The sequence below is a fragment of the Dermacentor silvarum genome, chromosome 10 (assembly GCF_013339745.2).
Source record: "Dermacentor silvarum isolate Dsil-2018 chromosome 10, BIME_Dsil_1.4, whole genome shotgun sequence".
Taxonomy (NCBI): Eukaryota; Metazoa; Arthropoda; class Arachnida; order Ixodida; family Ixodidae; genus Dermacentor; species Dermacentor silvarum.
Genome location: NC_051163.1, coordinates 5,308,550 through 5,323,259, shown reverse-complemented (window position 1 = coordinate 5,323,259; position 14,710 = coordinate 5,308,550). Strand labels below are relative to the sequence as shown.

Here is a 14,710-nt window from a genome sequence, read left to right as displayed (position 1 = left end):
AGCGAGAGGCGAGTGAACGTTCCGAGGTGCCGTGGACGGCGTGCGTTTGGGGTCCCTGAAGAGCCGGTCAGTGTGCAAGTAACAATACGAGTTGAAAGCATGACTTGAGTAGCGTAGCATCAAGGCATCGGGTAATTTTGTGGTTGACAGGGAGCAGCTTGGTCCGTCAAGGGACGTTAGCCTCACAAGTTCACCGTAGGCGTCGTCGCAGCGGTATACAGAATTGGCGAGACCCTGTGTGGTCAAGGCGCTGAAAAAGGTATCCTGGCATCTGGGATTTTGGAATGTCTCGGTGTGGATCTTGTGTGGAGAAAAAAAAAAACGGCACAGGAGGGTGACAGTGGAGAAAAAATATAATTAGCAATATAAACATGGGGGGGGAGACAGGTGTACCTGGAAAAGCGCTCGCATGGTTGATCAATGCGTAAAAGCATGGAAGAGGATAATAAATTGAGTGGTAGGGGAGATGCAGGGAAGAACTGGAAATGGAAGAATAGGTGAGGTTGAGCATCGAGATTAGCTGGAGGTTTAACTTGTTTTGCACCTTTGTTAATGGTATAACAATTTAAGGTTTATGTTACTGCTTTTAGCGATTCTAAGTTGCCACGTGATAAATTGATCCCCGTCGGGTGCAGGCATTTAAACTTGTGTATGAGGTATGATTCTGTATATTTTCTCTCGCGAGGTGAACGAAAATTTGTTTGTAGTATATAGAGTCTTGCTTCACCAAAAAGTGGTCGCAGTTTCACCTGAAAGGCGAAGCATCAATTGCGATAGCAAATTTGTAGAGAGCTATACGGAGTAATGATAATAGCTTGATCAGCTGTATAAACTTGGACATGCAGCAGCACCGGCAACACGCAGAACTAATGTCGACGCTGTCGGCGTTTTGCCAGCGTTCACACAAAATGCGTGCGGCGTTGCTGACTGTTGCCGGAGCCTCTGATATAAATAGGCACTGGGTGGCGCAGCTAAACGTCGCCTCCCTTTCCTCCCCCCCCCCCCCCCCCCCCCCGTCCTTTCGCGCGTCGGAAGAAGGCGCGTTTGCTATACATATACGGTGATTGTAAAGGAGGAAAGAGACGCCTACTTCTGCAGCCCTTAAGGAAGCATGGCGCAGAACGCGCGTTTGTTCTCCGCCGTGGGTTCACTCCCCGTGAAAGAGCGCATCCCTCGCGCCCTTTCACTCGCACATACAGCGTTCGGCGGCGCGCGGCGACGATTTCATCTCCATTAACGTCATACAGAACCTCACGGCAATGACGACGGCGACGGCAGAAATCTGCTTTGGAGTGTCCATATAATTGCTATCGCAATAATATATGGCCGTGCTCATTGAAATGGCTGGCTACTGCTTTTTTTTTATTTTTATTTTTTGCCACTTTCTCGCTCTCCCGCTCTTGTCCCCTCGTCTTAGAAACCTCACCTAGCCAGTCAAGCGCCAGCGCTCATTTTCTTTTCAGTCTCTCCCTTTACAGCCAGCAACAGCCGACATCGACATGACGTCACTCCACTAACCCTTTAAAACTAACCTGCCGAGGATGACGAGGCCGCCTTTGACGAAGATAGGTCCTCCTATCGAAACGTTGGCCAGCCTTTGTGAGGCACCGTATCCCTGTTTATAATCCTTATTCCTCGTGTGCTGCTCCATTAGTCAGCCACCTTTTTTGATTTTAGACTGCAAGATGGCCTGTCGTTCACAGCTGACTACACCATGCTCTGTTAAAGAAATGGTTTGGAAACTCCACAAAATGTTGCTTTGCAAAGAACGCTTAAAAATAGCTCTAGACCTAGCTGAAAGCACGGTGTGGTTTCCATGTACTGAACATCCAGAGATTTCTTTGGGGGATAGTTCTACAGCCTTGAAGGACAGTCCAGTGAGCCAAAGGCAAACATGTGCAGCACATGATCTGAATACAATTTGTCTCCCGAAAAATCTGCATTTGGTTTCTAAAAAATGTGTGCACAATACTAACACCAAAAAATGTCTCGCTAGCAACTTACTTGAGAAGCACTCCAACATAACTGGTTGACTGAGCAGAATGTAGCGTTCATGTCTACAGTAGCTAAATGATGAATGGAGGGCTTGTCACATCAAGGGTGGGCATGCATGAAATAGTGCAGACAAGAGACAGCCCACGAAAGTGGCAGAGGTGGGTTAAAGCAACCATGTTGGAAAGGTTCTTGCTGTTGAATTTTTCATTTTTGCATTGCTGCCACATGGCAGAGTGCATACAAGTTTGTTCATTTTATCTGCACTAGGTGCGCACTCCAGAGGTGCACCAAAAGTGAGCTTTTTGAAAGGGAGAAAAAAAAAAAAAATTGACAACCACCAGCCCTGTAGCACGAAGGTAGAAAGGAATCCCATATGGGTTTCTCAGAAAAGAAGCTTCGCAGTTGAACAAAAATTCATCCTGGTCCGGGATGCACCTCTATGGGTTTCCTTTTGTAGCCCCGTGCTACAGTCGGGTGGATGACATTTTTTTCCCTTTCGTGAACTTTCTTCCACCTTCTGCAGAACTGATTTGCCAAATTGAGCTCAGCATGACTACAGGAATAACTACAGACTTATTACAGAGCAGCTAAAGCATCCGTTCTGAAGCTGACTTGGCTGCCCATTGAGTAAGTGGCTCACACACATTTAGCAACAATGCCTTTAACGAAAAGCATACAGATGTTTGCTGTCAAGATTTTTCCATGGGAGGCTTGCACACAAAAACCAACGCAGTCACAGATTTCCCTTGGCTGCCACCAAATGAAAATGTGGGTGTTGGTATGGTATCCAAGAGCACAAGCTCTGCAAAACAACATCGGTGAAGAGAGAAGGTGAGGCACATTCATACGCAACAATTGCAAGAGTCTCGCAATGCACAGAGCTTGGTACAAAAAAATTACTGGAACAAACTCTGGTGCTAGTGTTTATGGGGGAAACTGCAAATGTGGTGGTTCAGCCAGCATGCGAACAATGTCACTCAACTTGGTCGTTCTGGCTTCAGATGGCTTTGTCACTTTGCAAATTGACTACTTTCAACAAAGCAGCACGTTATAAATGCACCAATTCACAATGATTATGCATGTGCACAGAAGCCTTGATAGATTTTGAAAAATATGATTTCTTGGAAATTTTAAAGCATAATAAGTAATGCCACAAGAACGTTTAAAGCCACCAAGCATGAAGGTAAGACAAGTCCATCGTTCCCATGGTAGCTGAACAATTACAGTGACAAGACTGCCTCTCTGCGCCACAATGGTCGTGAAAGTTCAGGTCTGCTGAAAATCATGAAAAATAAGGGGACAGTGCATCTTCAGAGGAGACCCATTTCTGGTAATTTGGCTGCATGGGCCAAGGACTGGCTTGTGCATGGGTGCATTGCAACTGGGCATTAGTGCAAGAAATACAAACAGAAAAAAAAGGACTGAAATAGACAAAACAGAGCACCAGACTTCAACCTATGAAGTACATGACAGTATGCTCAAGTCATCAAACTGGTACTACAAAAAATGACTTAGCCACCACAATACATCAGACAAACATTTCCCCCCAGATATTTCTTTATGTATGAGTGCCAGCAACGCTGTGCCTTGTGTTCTGCTTTTATACTGAATAAAGCTTGAAAAGTTTTCCTATGTATGTCATGCATGCATTCCTTTCTATCCAACTCCTCACTTTTCATTCCTTTTTCACACTAGGTACAACACATCAGCTTAAAACTACTACAGTGGAATCTCGTTGATACGATTCTGCGTATTACGTTTTTCGGGATAATACGTTGTCTTGTTCATTTCCTCGCCAGTGTGCTATAGGAGCAATGCGTTTCAGATAATACGATTTTCGGATGATACGTTTTATTTTCTGGTTCCCGTGAAGATCGTATCAACGAGATCCCACTGTATATTATTCTCAGTCATCAGTGCTGGCCCTGTCTAGCAAAGCAGCCCCCTCCCACTGTTTTTCAGTGCAGTGCATCTTGTGACCCGTGTGGTGACCCACTCTCAAGCACCATGGCAACAACTAGAGGGGCAGCTGAGTCTCCTGTCACCTGTTGCCAGACCGAGACATCCGGTAGCCCTGGATGGCAGGCCCGAAGCCGATGAATGCTTGTCTCTCTCAGTTTTACAAAGCTGAGCACTTGATGTCAACTTTCAAGTTATTGTCAAAGTAGCAGGGTTGGCACTGACCACAGTCATACTACATAGAAATAAAGGTTACTCAGTGCACACATCGGTATCCAATTTTAGTTGCCCCATGGTGTGAAGCTAGGTGCCAATTGAGTTAGGTCCCACATCTTTGAAAACGTGCAACTGCATGAAGACCTACCAAAGCAATAACATCACTTGAACAAACTTCACATTGTTGGTATAGACTCCGGCCAGTGGCGCTGTGGAGCAGCGCTGTTCAGCGCCGTCCGCGGCAGGTGCCGTGTTACTGAGAAGGCCTCCGCGCTAGCCACACTAGTCGTGCTAAAGACTATTAGGAGACCGCGCGTGTACGGACGTGCGTTTGGATGCTTCTTGTTTTGCTGCGTGCTATGTCACAAGCCCTGCATTGTGGCTTTAGTCACGTTGCGGGCCTAGAGAAGTACTTTCGCCCCTCTGCACTTCAACACAAGTTATGGGAAGCAAGTCATGTGGAGTCTCTCAGTGAGGTGGACGGCGTCAACGTGTTCGCCAAGTGCCGTTCCCAACAAGGAAAGCAACATTACAGCGTTTCTTTGCGCGTGAGTGAACAACACCAATTGCAATTTCTTTGCGCATATAAGCCAATAATACGGAAGTTTTCATCACTTGAACAATGCAGGCATTATTCTGGAAGGGGTATTAAAATCCTGTGCTTTGCGTTGCATGCTCTGTAAGGAGTCAGCTTCTGCGGCCCATTTCTGTCTTGTAACTTCTCCAGACTAGTGTAATGTGTGTTACTTCGGCATTTGGGCAAGTGACAACACTCGTAGCATGTCTCGGAAACTATTCTAGCAGCACAAGCGCACAAATTCATTGCATCGATGCTTTAAGACGAAGCTTTGGTTCAGGGCACCTATCTAAATGCATTGGAACGGTGAATCATTTTCTCAGAAACCAAGACACTGAATGTGGTAAGGTTTGTTACATTTAAAAGAAACTTTAAGATTAGGTAACTGAATGAAGCAGGCTTCTTATTTATATCGTCAATGGCTTAGAACATTTGTTTAATCACAACATTTCAAAACTGAAACTAGAAAATCCACAACTCTGTTAATTGGCAATGAAAAGTAATTTCACAGTTGTGTGAACTGTACCTAATATTACATCTAAAACGGACAAAATTAGATTTATCATAAATAGCTCTGAAATATACGACTACGTGTGAGCGGGATGTACACCCGTGAGCATACGGACCACAGGGTTGCCGAAAAAACTGAATTTCTTCGTAATTAACACGCATAAACTGAAATTTACGAGTACACTGGAAAGTTCGCAATGCCAAGTTTGGACTGCAGTCCTCAATTTCAAGTTGCATTCGCAGGCAGTTGAAAAAAATCTGCTTCATCGCGCAATCCCTGGTCTGTATACTTTTGCTCACGGGTGTACCTCTGCACAGCTCTTGTAAACATTGCACGCAGTTTGCGTAAGATATAAACTTATGCATCAATCTTTTTTTCACTTAATATAATCTAACTTGCCATACACTTGCCTTTGCTTCGAGTTGTCGACAAATTCGACTTCGCCCTGCCATCTGCTAGCCGCCTGGTTAGCTCAGATGGTAGAGCGGCTGCCCCGGAAAGGCGGTGGTCCCGGGTTCGAGTCCCGGACCAGGACGAATTTTTCTTCAACTGCGAGGCTTTCTTTCGAGGAACCCGGTTGGGTTTCCATTGTAGCAAATTGCTACATTTAGGTGGATGTCTCAGTTTCCCTTTAATAATCTAACTTACGCATTTTACAGCACTGTGATATCTGTTTATTGTGCAGTTGTGGGTTTTTGAACTTCGTTCTATTTTATGGAAGCTTATCGATTTTCGATCATTTTATTGAAAAAATCTGGTCCTTAATCAACATTTTGCTTGCTACAGTCACTAGATTCTCTAGTTCATTGTCACTAGTTCCCAAACGACACACACGCAAGCGAAGCAGCAAAAATTCCCATGCAACCTACAAAAAACTACACGGCATGTGCTTACGAACAAGGGGGAGAGAGAGAAGGGAGGTTAACCAGACCAGTTCGTCCAAACGTCCAGTTTCGGGCTACGGTACTGAGTATGCTGTGCAAAAATGCTCCCACCACCACCCGTAGAAGCAAAACAGGCAAATTCAGTTGCGCTACCTCAAACAGTTACAACTTAAGCAAAGTACATTGTTTATATGGTACTAGTAAAACGCACTACTGTATTAATTTGTACTTTACTCTTCGCACAGCAACAACCCACTTTTCTCGTCATTGTTGCTACCACGGCCGGCCAGGAAATCGATACAGTTTGATGCCCGGCTGACCTTCGTGGCTGTGGCAATTTTTAACGTAGCAGTATCGGCACTTGGTGCTCTCCTTTCAAGGGCACTTTCAATCGGCGCATTACAATTTGTCCAGTTGAAGGATGCCATTGTCAACGTTGAGAAAAACCCAACACCATCACCGATTCCGCGCCTCCGACACCGTCCTCCTGCGCTTTGGCCGTCTCATTGTTACGGCAGCGCTGCCACAGATGGCGCCGCGATCTCTGCAAACTTGACTGCACGGAGCCTATGTCAAGAAATGAGTCGTTCATGTGCAGATTCATTTGACTGAATGCGAGTAATGGCTTTTTACAAATCTGTGAATTTTTAAATTCTTCAGTGATATATATGTTGAATAGGTTATTCGAGTGAAGTTCAACAAAAAGTATTTCACTATGATAATTATGAACTATTACTAGATTCCGCATTGTCATATACTATATAATTAGGGCTTGCATACAGTTCTTTCGTTTTTTCATAAGGTAAAATTTGTAAATATCGCCTGTGGCGACGATAGCATAATTCTAGTCTAGGTGGACATTACTTTCACAAGAAACCAAAATGTATAATCGACTAATAAGTAAAAAATCACTAATTAGGTTCTTAACTAATCTGTTTACGACACATATTGCAATTTACAAATTGTAGTTGGTGAGTTTGCTAGCACATCCACTTGGAATGAACAAGAGGAAACGTTGTGTTGAGGAGGAATGAGGAAAATAAACATTTAGCTTGCTTCGTCATCATTACGTTCTTTTTTAAATACTAATTTATTTTGGAATACATTCAGTGCAAGACATTGCACTTGTTCCAGTGTCTTTAGGTGTGCCAGGGAAAGGGGTCAGGCAGCTAAAATGTGAAAAATATTCTGCTTCCTGTTCTTTCATAATTATGCGAAGAAGAAGACGTGCCTCCGTCCAGCAGCATCGCCAACGCTCGTCCCGCTCTGCTCGCGCTGTTGGTCGCTGGTGTCTTTGGAGACGGTGCTCCACGCTGCCTCGCCGTTCTTGAAACTCTTAGCGTCCTTGAAAGACACCGCCAATAAACCTCTTCTCAATTGGTGGAGGTTGCTGGAATTCCCCCGCCACTTACACCCTGAAGCTTCGCACCCAAACGCTCAAGTTTTTGGTCGACCTGCTGCCCGCAAACTACGCGCTGAACAGCGCTTGCGAGCCTGTGCACGGCAAACTGGTGAAAATTTCACGAGCTACATTGAAGAAGTCGTCGACCTTTGTAAACGTGTCAACGCCGCCATTCAGTCTATAAAGTTCAGCACATCCTCAAAGGCATCGATGTCGGGACATTCCAGATGCTTTTGGCCAGGAATCCGTGCACCACTTCTGAAGTAGTCACGTTATGTCAGAGCTACGAAGAATTGAAGAAGCAACACACCCTGACTCAGCAGCCTCTGTCTACCGCCGACTCGCTATCGAGTCTGGTTGCCGTTTCCGACTACTCTCCACTGCTTCGGCAGATTCAAGACTTTGTGCGCGACGAGGTTGCCCGTCAACTTTCCTTGGTCCCCTTCACTCAAGAGCCGTCCTGTAGTTCGCCTACAGTGCTCCGCACTGTCATTGCCGAAGAGGTTGCTCAAGCTGTTCCCGTCCCTCACCACCAGCCACCTGTGGCCGCACCTCTTCCCTATACACAGACAGTGCAGCCTGTCGCCGCGCCTCTTACGTATGCACAGGCAGCCTGTTGCATTTATTACGGCATTTATTACACCTGACGGCCTATACGAATTCAACGTGATGCCCTTTGGACTTTGCAACGCGCCTGCAACGTTTGAACGACTCATGGACAATACGCTGCGTGGCCTCAAGTGGTCTATGTGTCTTTGTTACCTCGACGATGTCGTGGTTTTCTCGCCTAACTTTCCGACCCACCTACTTCGCTTGAGACATGTTTTGACGTGTCTCACCAACGCTGGCCTGCAACTGAACCTCAAGAAGTGCCGCTTCGCGGTGCGGGAGCTGACCATCTTAGGCCACACCGTGTCCAAGCACGGCGTTCTACCGGACCCTGCGAAACTTGCAGTCGCTCAGTTCCCGAATCCTACTAACGTCAAAGAACTTCGCAGTTTTGTGGGCCTGTGCTCATATTTTTGGCGCTTTGTCCGCAATTTTGCATCAATCATGTCGCCCTTGACATAGCTCCTACGTGGTGGTGCGGACCTCTCCTCCTGGTCCCCTGCTTGCGACGTCGCGTTTGCTACACTACGTTGTTTTCTTACCTCTCCACCTATTCTTCGCCATTTCGACCCGACAGCTGCAACTGAGGTACATACAGACGCCAGTGGGGTCGGTCTTGGCACCGTCCTCGCGCAACGCAAGCCCGGTTACTCCGAATACGTGGTTGCCTATGCGAGTCGTACGCTGACGAAAGCAGAGGCCAATTACAGCATAACTGCAAAAGAGTGCTTGGCTCTAGTATGGGCGCTTGGCAAGTTCCGCCCATACTTATATGGCCGCCCATTTGATCTAGTAACTGATCACCATACGCTTTCTTGGCTCGCCACGTTGAACGATCCATCTGGCCGCTTAGCATGCTGGGCACTCCGAATCCAGGAGTACGATATTTGCATTGTCTACCGCTACGGACGTAAGCACACTGACGCACACGCCCTATCCCGTTCACCTCTACTTCCAGACTCAGCCTGCGGAACCACTTGCGCTCACCCCCTGTCATATGTTGACCTTGACTCGATTGGCACTGAACAACGCCGTGACCCGTGGATCGCATCTCTTTTCGCCTATCTTTCTGGATCATCGACCACCCCTGTATCCCGATCCCTCTGACGCCAAGCTGTTCATTTCGCCATTCGTGATCAGCTGCTCCACCGACGCAACTACGCTCCCGAAGGCCGTAGATGGCTACTAGTCATTCCCCGCAGCTTAAGACCCCAAATCTGTGCCTCTTTTCACGACGATCAGTTTTCACGACGAATGTGGTTGTCGAGAACCGAGGGGTCGCAGCGGAGCGCCAGAACAAGAGGACCAGCTTAGCAGGCTTTCAGAACGGACTAGCGCGTGCCGTGCTTGCGCCGCTGGCACGCGCCGCCCAACTTTATTTTTCTCGTCTGTCGCAGCCGGCCCCAAGGCGCCGGCCGAGAACGCTGACCTTAGCGTTCGCGCTAGGCAGCGTCGGTGGGCGCTGCAAGGCCCCCCGCCTAGACGGAACGGCGAAATGGACTCGTCGACGAGGCAGAGATGGGGCTGTCTTGGTGTCGAGCATATCGACGGGTGCGCCAGCGACATCCGCGGGGAGCTCCTTGGGAGGCGTTTCGACGTAGGCTGGTTTGAGGCGGTCCAGCGAAACGACTTCTTCGCGGCCATTCAATAGAATGGTGGCGGACTTCTGGGTCTTGTGGAGGACACGGTATGGTCCGTCGTAGGAGGGTGTAAGAGGAGCCTTGATAGCGTCTCGTCGGAGGAAGACGTGGGACGAGGACTCAAGGTCCGGGTGGACAAAGATGCTGTGGTCCGATGACCGAGGTGGTACGGGGCGTAGGTGCTGAATGCAGTCCTGTAGGCGTTGTAGGTACTGTAGCGGCTGGGGCGAGGGGGCCGAAGAAACGAACAAGTCTCCAGGAAGCCGCAGGGGTGCACCGTAGACGAGTTCGGCCGCTGAACAGCCAAGGTCGCGACGAAGGACGGCACGTAGGCCGAGAAGCACCATAGGAAGGTGGTCGACCCAGTGCTCTCGATCCAGGCGCGCAGTGAGTGCAGCCTTGAGCTGGCGATGGAGCCGCTCAACCATGCCGTTGGCACAGGGATGATATGCAGTGGTACGGCAGTGCTTAGTGCCAAGCAGGCGGTTGAGTGAAGTGAAAAGTGTGCAGTCAAATTGCCGGCCGCGATCAGTTGTCACGATGCTGGGGCAGCCGAAGCGGGAAACCCATGCTGAAACGAAGGCTTTGGCGACCGTTTCTGCAGTGATGTCCGGAATGGGCACGGCTTCGGGCCAACGGGTGAAGCGGTCGATCATTGTCAGAATGTAGCGACAGCCGTGAGAGTGAGGAAGTGGTCCCACCAAATCAAGATGGACGTGGTCAAAACGGCAGCCAGGGGGCAAGAACGACTGTGTGGGAGTCTTCGTGTGGCGGGTCACTTTGGCGGTCTGGCATGCGAGGCATGAGCGGGCCCACTGGCGAACATCGGTGTTGATGCTTGGCCAGACATACCGCTGTGTAACGAGGCGCTGCGTGGCTCGGACGCTGGGATGGCAGATGTCATGAAGTGATTGGAACACCGCACGACGGAAGGCAGTCGGAATGAAGGGGCGAGGTGTAGCCGCTGACATGTCGCACCAGAGGGAGCCAGGCACAAACGGGTGAGGAACGAGTTGTAGACGGAGGGAACGGGGATGGTCACGCAGCGCTTGCAGCTCGGGGTCTTCCATCTGCGCACGAGCTAGACCCTCCCAATCCACAGTCGATGTAGAAGTGCCGAGGGAGGTGATGCGTGAAAGTGCGTCAGCTGCCTCGTTGTCGGTGCCTTTGATGTGCCGGATATCCGTGGTGAACTCCGATATATAGGCCAGTTGACGAACTTCACGTGCGACGTACTTGGAAGAGTTTGTACGGAAGACATACACCAGAGGCTTATGATCAGTTAGAATATAGAATGGCTGGCCCTCCAAGAAGTGCCGAAAGTGCTGGATGGTGGAGTAGATGGCGAGCAGCTCGCGGCCAAAAACGCTGTAGCGAGTCTCGGCAGGTTGGAGCTTCCGAGAGAAGAAACCCAGTGGGCGCCACTCGGAGTTGATTTTCTGCTGGAGAACAGCGCCAATGGCCACACTGGAAGCATCCACCATGATGCGGGTTGGCACGTTAGTTCTCGGGTGTACGAGAAGTACCGCATCGGCAACGGCTTGTTTAGCAGCCCTGAAAGCAGCGTCAGCTTCGGGAGACCAGGAAATCGCAGATGAGGAGCCCTTGGTCGTGCGAAGAAGGTTAGTCAGTGGGTGTAGAAGCTCAGCGCAGTGCGGAATGAAACGTCGGGAGAAATTCACTAGGCCGAGGAACTCACGCAGCTGGCGTAGGGTAGTGGGTGCTGGGAAGTCTTTCACGGCCTGGACGTGAGAGGGCAACGGACGAATTCCCAGCTCCGAGATGTGGTGGCCCAGAAACTCGAGCTCGGAAGATCCAAATACGCATTTCTGGGGGTTGACAACCAGGCCAAATTGTTGAAGGCGTTGAAAGAGTTCCCGGAGGTGACGCTCATGATCTTGTGGATTGGGACTCGCGACGAGGATGTCGTCGATGTAGGCAAATACAGCCGGGAGGCCGCGCGTTACCTCGGCAATGAATCGTTGGAACGTTTGAGCTGCGTTGCGTAACCCAAAGGGCATGCGCACAAACTCAAACAGGCCGAAGGGTGTAGTAATGGCTGTCTTCGGGATATCGGCCGGCTCAACGGGGATTTGGTGATAGGCCTTGACAAGGTCCACCTTACTAAAGATTTTGCATCCCTCCAAATGGCCTGTAAAATCTTGGATGTGTGGAAGGGGGTAGCTATCGTGGACCGTGTGAGCGTTGAGTGCCCGGTAGTCACCGCACGGACGCCAGTCACCCGGTTCTTTCTTGGGCACCAGATGAAGCGGGGAGGCCCAACTGCTGGACGACGGGCGAATAATACCTAGCTGGAGCATGTGCTCGAATTCCCGTTTAGCAACGTCCAGACGCTCACCGAAGAGGCGGCGCGGACGGGCTGCGACAGGTGGACCACGTGTGACAATGTGGTGGGTGACGCTGTGCTTGGGAGGCTGATTTAAATTGCAGGGCCTTGTCACCTCAGGGAAGTCTTCGAGGATACGAGCATACGGGCATGTTGGGATCAGCGTGCGGATGCCGGTGGGAGCGACAGCCGACAGAACGCCAGGGATCGAGAGGCGCGTCTTGCTGTCAATCAGGCGATGGCGGCGCATGCTGACGTCAAGGTCGAAATGAGTCAGGAAGTCGGAACCGAGGATAGGCTGATGGACGTCGGCTACGATGAAGACCCACCGGAATGTGCGCCGCAGGCCTAGGTCGAGAGTGAGGGACCGCAGACCATACGTGGCGATGGAAGTAGAGTTTGCCGCGCGGAGTGTAGGTCCAGGTGACTTAGAAGCGCGGTCACGCTTGGAGGACGGCAGTACACTGACCTCGGCACCCGTGTCTACAAGGAACCGCAGGCCGGAAATGCGATCCATGACTATGAAAAGGCGGCCGGGTTGTAAGGCGAGGTCACATGCCGCCGTCAGTGATCTCGCGGTGCGTTTCCCGACCATTCGCATGGGGACTTGCACTGACGGGCGCGGTGCTGGAAAGTGCGATGGTACCAGCAGATAGGCGAGCGTCGAGGACTGCGCGAGCGGCGACTGGTCGAGGAAGAAGGACGGCGGCTGGGACATGAGGTGGAGCCGCGCTCGTCATGGGAGGACGTCCGAAGGGCGTCGATGGAAACGGCGAGCTGGTCGATCCGGGACTCTAAGCGGGCCATGGTTGAGGACTGTGGCGTTGAAGAGAGGGCGGCGACTGAAGGAGAAGTCGCGTCGTGGATTCGATCAGCGAGCCGGGCGAGGCGGTCGAGGGACAAGTCCTCTGTAGTGGCCAAGACAAGGCGGGTGGACTGTGGTAAGCGCTGCAGGAAGAGCTCCCTCAACAGCGCACTGTTCGAGTCGACGTTGCTTGTGCCCAGGAGCTGTCGCATGCTGTTGAGCAGCTGGGAAGGGCGGCGATCTCCAAGGTCCTCGGAGGTAAGCAGCTGATGGATGCGCGCGCTCTCAGACGCCGTGGTACGTTCTAAAATGCTCTGCTTCAGTTGCTGGTATGGGGCATCACTCAAAGGTGCAGCGATAACGTCCGCCACTTCCTGAGCCACCTCAGGAGACAGGTTGCAAAGCAAGTGGCGAAACCGCGAAGTCTCCGAGGTGATGTTGTGCAGATCGAAGGTGGCTTCGACCTGGGCGAACCAAACCTGCGGGTTGTGGCGCCAGAACGTGGGCAGGCGGAGCTGTAGAGCTGCGACGTCCCGTGGGCGCGAGGTAGCGTCAGGCGGGAGGTTGCCTGAGGGCGGGAGGTTGCTGGGGTCGGTCATCTCTTAGGCCGGAGTCACCACTGTCGAGAACCGAGGGGTCGCAGCGGAGCGCCAGAACAAGAGGACCAGCTTAGCAGGCTTTCAGAACGGACTAGCGCGTGCCGTGCTTGCGCCGCTGGCACGCGCCGCCCAACTTTATTTTTCTCGTCTGTCGCAGCCGGCCCCAAGGCGCCGGCCGAGAACGCTGACCTTAGCGTTCGCGCTAGGCAGCGTCGGTGGGCGCTACATGGTCACGCCGGAGTATTTAAGACTTACGAACGTATAAGCCATCGCTAATTCTGGCGGGGAATGTACACTTTTGTACGAAAGTTTTTTCAGTGCTGCCGTGACTGTCAACCTCGCAAATTACCACCTTTAAGTGCGTCTGGCGCCTTGCAGCCGCTTCCGTGCCCTGCCAAACCTTTCGATTGCGTAGGCATTGATCTCTATGGCCCGCTTCCCATGACACCGGATGGCAATCATTGGATCATAGTTGCTTTGGACCATTTAACACGCCACGCCAAAACCGCTGCTCTACCAAATGCTACAGCGCGGGATATAGCCTCTTTCGTCCTGCATCGCTTCACCCTTTGACATGGTGCACCTCGAGAACTCCTCAGTGATAGAGGTTGTGCCTTCCTCTCCGAAGTCGACGAAGCTCTGCTTTCGGAATGCCACATTATTCATCGAACTAGCACGCTTACCGTCCGCAAACTAACGGGCTCACAGAACGGCTTAACCGCACTCTCGGTGATATGCTCGCGATGTACGAGACATCTGATCATGGGAACCGGGACCGCATACTTCTTTTTGTAACGTTCGCATACAACACCGCGATACAAGCTACTACGGGATTTTCACCTTTCTTCCTCCTATATGGACGGGAGCCATTGCATACCATCGACACTCTCCTTCCATATCGTCCTGACGCTTCCGAGTGCCAACCTGTGTACGAAGCTGCCTGACAAGCCGAAGAGTGCTGCCGGCTCGCGCGCACCTGTACGTTCCAAGAACAGCACCAGAAAGAAGGCCGCGCCGACTCACTGCTCAGTCCCACTTATGCCCCAGGGTCTCTTGTATGGCTGGCTGTTCCTTGCCAAACTCCTGGCCTTTCTTCAAAACTCGTTCCAAAGTACGAAGGGCCTTACCGCGTCTTGGAGCGAACGTCCCCGGTGAATTTTCTCATC

General features: G+C 50.8%; 1 protein-coding gene and 1 non-coding gene across 2 annotated transcripts in view; one reads left to right on the top strand and one right to left on the bottom strand.

Moving 5' to 3' along the window:
- Positions 1 to 2,638: 2,638 nt before the first annotated feature.
- Positions 2,639 to 14,710, bottom strand: part of LOC119466580 (EEF1A lysine methyltransferase 2) — a 35,670-nt gene continuing 23,598 nt past the window's right edge. The window contains exon 7 of the mRNA XM_037727102.1: positions 2,639 to 2,797. Coding sequence (XP_037583030.1) covers positions 2,685 to 2,797 — 113 coding nt within the window. The 3' untranslated portion in view covers positions 2,639 to 2,684. The remainder of the gene's footprint in view (positions 2,798 to 14,710) is intronic.
- On the top strand, positions 5,720 to 5,794 carry Trnas-gga (transfer RNA serine (anticodon GGA)). Its single transcript has one exon. It is a non-coding gene; the product is annotated as a tRNA-Ser (tRNA).